Genomic DNA, 7,150 nt, shown 5'->3' on the forward strand with positions numbered 1-7,150 from the left:
ATCTGGTCGCAGGCCCGCGTGTCGAGGCTGACCGAGTTGTAGACGTAGTATCGCTGCAGCGTGCCCTGGTCGCGGGCGATGCGGCCCAGCACATCGTGCATGGAGCGGGCGCTGGCATCAGGCACCGTGAAGGCCTTGGTCAGCTGGTACTCGAGCTCCCAGCGCGCTGTTCCCTGCGCGTTCGCCTGGCTCAGGTTCATGAAGTAAGTCATCATGTCCTGGAGAGGGGGCAGGAGGCCGGCTATGGACAACTGTCTGCTTCCACCCCCAATCCTGCACCTTGCCTTTGCCCCCGCCCTCCATAATGACTGCTGTTAGTTCATGAGCATTTACTACTTACCAGGGGGTGTGTGTGTGTGTGTGTGTGTGTGTGTGTGTGTGTGTGTAAGAGAGAGAAAGACAGAGACAGAATCTGATAAAGTAACTGTGCTTATCACCCCCATTTCACAGATGAAGACACTGAGTCCTAAAGAGGTTAATTTCTTTGCCCAGGGTCCTACAGGTGTTCAGTGGCCAAGGCAGTAGTGAAAACAGGTGGTTGACCCCATGGCCTGTGCATTTCCTGTCCCAGCAAGCTTCCGGGTACACAGAAGATGCTCAGTAAATATTTATAGAATAAATGGATAAAAAGCAACTTAAAAGAAGTAGGACGGAGTGCCTGGCTGAGATAGGCTATAGAATTGTGGTTGACTGGAGGCTTGGGATACACCCAAGACCCCTAGGACTCAGGTGCATCTTTAGGACTAGAACCTGGAAGGGTTTATCTGTCCAACATTTTCCACTTAAATCTGTGGATCTGCTTCAGGTCACTAGAGGTGGGGTTAGAGGAGCTGCCATGTATGCGTGGTATTTTCTGCCTCCCATTTACAGAGGAAGCAAGGGAAGCCCACAGAGGTCAACAGCTCCTGAGTGGCGGAGCCAAGATTCAAACCCGCGTGTGTCTGACTCCCTCCCTGAGAAGGATGTAAGGCAGTGGTTCTCAACCTTCCTAATGCCGCGACCCTTTAACACAGTTCCTCACTGTGGTGACCCCCAGTTTCATTGTTACAAACTGAACATAATTACAGCACAGTGATTAATCACAAAAACAATACGTAATTATGTATGTGTTTTCCAATGGTGTTAGGCAACCCCTGTGAAAGGGTCGTTCAACCCCCAAAGGGGTCGCGACCCACAGGTTGAGAACCGCTGATAAGGCATGTTGGTGCCCAGGCTAGAACTGCGACCTCTCACATTGCATCGTGGGGCCAGGTGCAGGGAGGAGGAGGGTGTCCCAGCCTGTGATTCCTCTTGCTGAATAGAGCCCTCTGAGTGCCCAAGTGGACAAGAGATCACACTCTTCACAATCCTCAGCCCTCTTCTCCATCTTCATTTACTCCAGAATCAAGGACCGAGGTTATCTTACCCAGTCCGTGTTTTAAATGGCATTTCTCAACTCCCAGATTAAATCTCAGTACTCACCTCTTCCTGGGACTCCAGCCGCCTCCTCCCTCGGCATTTTCACTTGCATGCCACTTAGACATCCTGAAGCTAACAGGCCCAAAAACCAATTTTCTGGTCTTCCCTCTGAAACTTGCTCCTGCAGTGATCCCATTGCAGTCAACAGCAGCTTCCTCCTTCCAGGTTTTCAGACCAAAGCCTTGGAGTCCTCCTGGATTCCTCTGTCCTCGCACCCCTCGTCCAATCCACCAGCAAATCCTGTCTGCTCTGCCGTCACAATACATCCAGGATCTGGCACGTCTCACCACCCCCGGCTACCACCTTGGCCCACAGCACCATCACCTCTCGTGGTTGGTGCAGCCACCTCCTGTCTCATCCTCCTGCTTCTGCCCTTGACCTCTACAGCCTGTTCTCTGCACAGCAGACATGGTGGTTTTGTAAATTTTGTACATCAGCATATTTAATTCTTCTGCCCCAAACCTTCCAAATCCAGAGTCCTGCTCATGGCCTGGGTGATCTAACCTTGTCCTTCCCACTCTCTCCTTGTGCCTCCCACTGTGGCCACACTGGCCTCCTTGCTCTTCTAAGACACCAGGCACACTCCCACCCCAGGGCAAAAGACCAGCTCTTCCTCCACCAGATGCTCACATGGCTCGCTCCCTCAGTTTACTCGGGATTGAAATGGCATCCTGTCAGTGACACTTTCCTGCCACACCTATCTAACGGCGCACACACTCTATGACCATCGTCACCACCTGCCTCTTCGCTGTTTTCTTTTCTCCTTAGCACGCATCTCATGCCGCACTTGACGTGACTTAGTTGTTTACTCCTGTAAGGATACCAGCTCCAGGAAAGCAGTGACTTCATTGTGTTCACTTAGGTATCTCCTGTGCTTAGCACCAGCCTGGCACATAGCAGATCATTAATATTTGTTGAATAAATTAAGGAATAATGTTTCTTTGTCATTTCAATCCTCACAAGCACATCCCGGGAGGTGACGGGCTGCTTGATGAGTTGGGAACCTGCATTAGCTGCAGTGTAATCGGTGTAGAGAAGACAGACCTGTGGGCAGTGGGCCTGCGGGCATGCTTGAATACCAGGCTGAGGAGATCCATCTTATCTTGGGGACACTGGGGAGCCATTGAAGGTTATTGAGCAGGAGAGAGACAAGTGCTTTAAAAAGATTAATCTCTTCTGTAGTAGGCAGCAGGTGAGCTACTGCAGTGCAGTGCTGGAGGCAGAGAAATTAGGTAGGAGGCGCGTGGCAATGATCCGGGCGAAGGGAGATTTGGGGAAGAAGAAATGACCTGATTTGGTGGCAGGATTTGGAGCTAGCACCAGGGGTCTGACCCTGAGTTCCAGCAGGAGGGAAGTAACGTGACCTTCCTGAGATTCAGTGGTCATTAGAGTGTGGATTAGCTGGGAAAGAATTCGGGAGTGTGGTGATGTGTTTAGGGCCCTGCCTCCCTCCCTCCTTCCCACCTCCTCCACCCCCAGCAGACCCAGGGCTCCTGACCTGCAGGCTCAGCGTGGCTCGGTCGTATTGGAACACTCGGATGCCTGGATTGTTGGCCCCATTGACCACTCCGGGTAATGTGGTTTTCCATGGGGTGACTCCAGGTGTAAGGAACATGACACTGATGGGGGCACCTTTTAGGAGAGAGACAATGGGACTGTGAGAGGCTGGTGAGAGGAGGGAGGGAGGCTGGCAGGCGCTCTCCAGGTTGAGTACCTGCATCATCATAGAACATCCGAAAGCTGTCCAAGTGGTTGTGCCCGAAGAACTGCCCTGCGATGACTCGATGGTGCTTCTGGACCACCTTCAGGTACTTCTCGTTGAATCCCTCCCGGAACCACATTTTGTGCCCTTTCTTCTCAAAGAACCCCGGGGGCACGTGGCCAATGATGTACACCTACGAGGAAGGCGTGCCAGGAGGGGCTCAGAGATGCCCTCCCCAGCCCTTCATTTCCACCTCTCACAACCTGCCCATCTCCCCAAAGGCAAGCAGACAGGTTCAAGTGCACCCCCTCTGCTTCCCCTCTTCCGAGCAGATGCCAGTATTCTCTGTACCCTGTAATGTACACATGCTTCCCACCTCTGCTTTGCCCGTGCTGTGCCTGCCACCTGGAGTGCCCTTTTTAATTTCACTTCTATAATCCTACTCAGACTTCCAAACCCAGTTCAAAGGACGCCTCCTCCTGAACCCTTCCTGATCCTCGCAGACTGGTCTCCTCTTGGAGAGCTGGGTGGTGTAGCGGAGCCTGCCCTGCATGACTGCGTAGCACATGCTAAGTGTTCATAGGTGATCACATCTTCCATTCCTTGAATCACTCAGCTACCAATACCTGGACACTTGGCCACCACTGCAAGAAGTAGAATGGGGGTGAGGGAGAGGGCAATTAGGAGCATGAACTTTGGAGCCCACCAGTGGTGTGTCGCCGCTCTGAGCTTCAGTGTTGTTGTTTTTGCTTTGTTTTATAATTTAAGTTCTTTATGGTTTAAAGTATTACATGAGTCTCCTTTTCCCTCCATTGACCTCTCCCCAGCCACTCCCACCCCCCCAGCACATGCCCTCGCCCCCCTACTGTCTGTGTCCATTGGTTATGCTCCTATGCATGCATACAAGTCCTTTGGTTGATCTCTTACCCCTTCAGCCCCCATGAGCTTCAGTTTTGTCATCGGGAATAGCACCTAACTGGGGGAGCTTTGAGAGTTAAATGAGATAATGCACAGTGAGTGCTCAGAAGCACCAGCCATGAAATCCTGCTGGGAGGTGCTGCTGTTCCATGCAGGGACTCAAGCAAATGAGACACAGGACCAGTCCTCAGGGAGCTGCCAGCCCAGCAGACTAGCTGGACTCACCTCAAGGGCAGTGCCAGGGCTGACCAGCAGGCCCTGAGCGATGGATGAACAGATTACTCTGACACACGTTTCTGTAGAAGAGAAGGCTAAGGGACTGTTTAGCTTTAGCAACTGAAATAGCCCTGATTGCCTGCTTCTTTAGCTTTTTATTGTAACGACAGCTTGAACTGAAATTAACCTCTAAATACAATCAGTAGGGTCAGTATCCTTGAGAAAGTATATGCTTCTACAAGGTCGGGTCTTTAAAGACTAAACAGAGAGATTCTAGCAAAACACCCCAGGGGATAGCACTTGTTTGGAAAAGTCAAGGTAGGGGCTGCTGCCTTTGGCAAGGTCCCCCTAGAGGCCCCCGGCCTTTCAGAGAATCCTCCTTACAGGCATTCCAACCAAGGGCAGAGCAGCCCCTTAAAGTCTAGCCCACAATGTGGTCTGCAGCCGTGGAGTGTGGCAGAAGTGAAAAGAGCACTGGACTTGGAGTCAGGGGTTCTGGTCTTGGCCCCACCACTTACTGTGTGACTTGGGATCATCACCACCCCTCGCGAGCCTCACATCTGCAATGGGCATTGGGGTCCCAGACTCACAGGCTGTTCTGAGGATGGACAAACCCCCCCTCCTGGTGTCAGGCTGATAAAGAACCTCTGTCAGGGGTGGAGAACGTCTGGCCCGCGGACCATATAGGCCCGTGAAATCATTTGGTCTGGCTCTTCCAAGGCACTAGGGCTGAGTTAATTAAATGTTTAACCAAATATAACAGGCTAATTTTTAAGTTGATAATTTTGTACAGCCCGCAAATGATGTTATAAGTATCCGAATGGCCCTTGGCAGAAAAAGGTTCCCCACTCCAACCTGTGATGTAGGCATCTGCAAAAAACAGATGAATTTGTGCAGAGGTAGGAGACTCAGGAAGTGATTCCAGAGTGAGAGGGAGGGGAGGAGGTAGGAGCCTGTACCTTTTCCCCAGCTCTGGATGCGTTGCTCAGCACATCTTCCAGCCACTGGAACTGCTGGGCAGGGTCAGCCATGTTGGCCGTCTGCTCATTGCTGGTGTAGTACAGATTGGTGTTGAGGACCACAACGCGCCCAGTCGTCCCCAGCAACTTCTCAGAATAGAACGCACCTAGGACATCACAGCCAGGGAAAATATGAAGGGGCCCTCTGCCTCTGACTAAACACACCTCTGCCCCCCTTTACCCTCCCACTGCCTCCCTCCCTTAATACTCCGTTCCCATCTTTCCCATAAGATGGGCATCATGGGTTAAGACCTAAGGCTCTGGAGTCAGGTTACGTTGGTTCAAATCCTGCTTCTATCACTTATTAGCTGTGCAACTTGGGGAAGTTACCTGACTTCTCTGTGTTTCCTCATCGTATCATGGTGATAACAATGAGGTGTGTTTGCCCCTCCAGATGCATCATCAACCCTTTTCTACTCGGCTCTTTGCCTAGGAGCTGACCTATGTGAACTAAGCCAGTGAGCTTCTGTGCCACAGGCTTCTGGTTGGTCTGACCAATGGGGAGCCCCAGCAGCAGGGGACTGAGGAACAGAAAGGGGAATGGGGTTACCTTGGGCAGGCTGTCTTTGGGTCAGTTGTCCTCAACCAGGTGATCTTTGTCCCCCAGGGAGCGTTTGGCAATGTCTAGAGACATTTTTTGGTATTGCAACTGGGGGTGTTACTGGCACCTAGGGGTAGAGGCCAGAGATGCTGCTAAACAGCCTATAGTTCACAGCACAGCTCCTACAAAGCCATTCTGCCCCAAATGTCAATAGTGACAAGGTTGAGAAACCCTCCTTGAACTGAATTGAAGGTCACTGCTTTTTCCTAGTGTATTTGCAAAGAGTCTAATAGTGCACAGAAGGTAGTGCTTGGCACACAATAAACTCTCAATAATATTCACTGCTCATCCTCATTAGTGCCGTGGGGATAAGAGTATGGGTTCTGCTATCATGTCTGCCTCCTCTAAGGGGTGACGTTGGCCAAGTGATTTGGTATCTTTAAACCTCAGTCTCCTTATCTATAAAATAGGGATAGAATCAGCACCAATCTCGTGGGGATGTGGTAAAGATGAATTAGATTAGACCTTGGTGTACAATGAGTGCGTATAGTAGCAAATGGAATTAGTACCTTCTTTGAAGAGAGCAATGGATTCATTATTGAGCCAGGGTCTCCATAGTTCTGCTATCTGATTGTAGATACTGTTGCTCCCTGCTGGGAGCTGGCTTTTGGGGTGAAAGTCATGATTTCCCAAAGCAGCGTATACTTTAGTATCTGGGAAGAGAAGGAAAAATATAAAAATATATATGGGAAAGCACTTTGAGTTATCAATCATTTTCAGTTGGCCATTGGCCATCAGAGCTAATAGAGAAGAGCAATGAGAAAAAACCCACAGAGGAGGAAAATAGAGAGATAAACGGAAAACTTCATTTAATAGAATCTCGCTGAACTTTGCTGAGACCTGGTAAGGAGGAGCGGTGAGCTCTCTGATCCTGGACCCTAACCCCATTCCCAGCAGAAAGTTTTCTGGTCGGAGAGGAAGCATCAACTGAGAAGGAGAAAGCTAGCCCGGCCAGTGTGGCTCAGTGGTTGAGCATTGAACTCTGGACCACAGTTCAACTCCCGGTCAAGGCACATGCCCGAGTTGCAGGCTCGATCCCCAGTGTGAGGCGTGCAGATAGCAGCCAATTGTTGATTCTCTCTCATCATTGATGTTTTTATCTCTCCCTCTCCCTTCCTCCCTGAAAGCTATAAAAATAAATATTTTTCTAAAAAGGACACTTAGCCGAAACCGGTTTGGCTCAGTGGATAGAGCGTCGGCCTGCGGACTGAAAGGTCCCAGGTTCGATTCCGGTCA

At 50.6% G+C, this 7,150-nt stretch overlaps 1 protein-coding gene across 1 annotated transcript in view; it reads right to left on the minus strand.

Moving 5' to 3' along the window:
- Window positions 1-5: 5 nt before the first annotated feature.
- The window catches only part of SMPDL3B (sphingomyelin phosphodiesterase acid like 3B), a gene marked incomplete at its 3' end in the record, with an annotated part of 19,404 nt that continues 12,259 nt past the window's right edge, over window positions 6-7,150 (minus strand). The window contains exons 5-9 of the mRNA XM_006777632.2: window positions 6,424-6,567; window positions 5,254-5,420; window positions 3,173-3,353; window positions 2,957-3,090; window positions 6-218 (exon numbers count right to left, since the gene is read on the minus strand). Of these exons, the coding sequence (XP_006777695.1) occupies window positions 6-218; window positions 2,957-3,090; window positions 3,173-3,353; window positions 5,254-5,420; window positions 6,424-6,567 (839 nt within the window). The remainder of the gene's footprint in view (window positions 219-2,956; window positions 3,091-3,172; window positions 3,354-5,253; window positions 5,421-6,423; window positions 6,568-7,150) is intronic.

This window comes from Myotis davidii, unplaced genomic scaffold, assembly GCF_000327345.1.
Source record: "Myotis davidii unplaced genomic scaffold, ASM32734v1 scaffold149, whole genome shotgun sequence".
In the NCBI taxonomy this organism is placed as follows: domain Eukaryota; kingdom Metazoa; phylum Chordata; class Mammalia; order Chiroptera; family Vespertilionidae; genus Myotis; species Myotis davidii.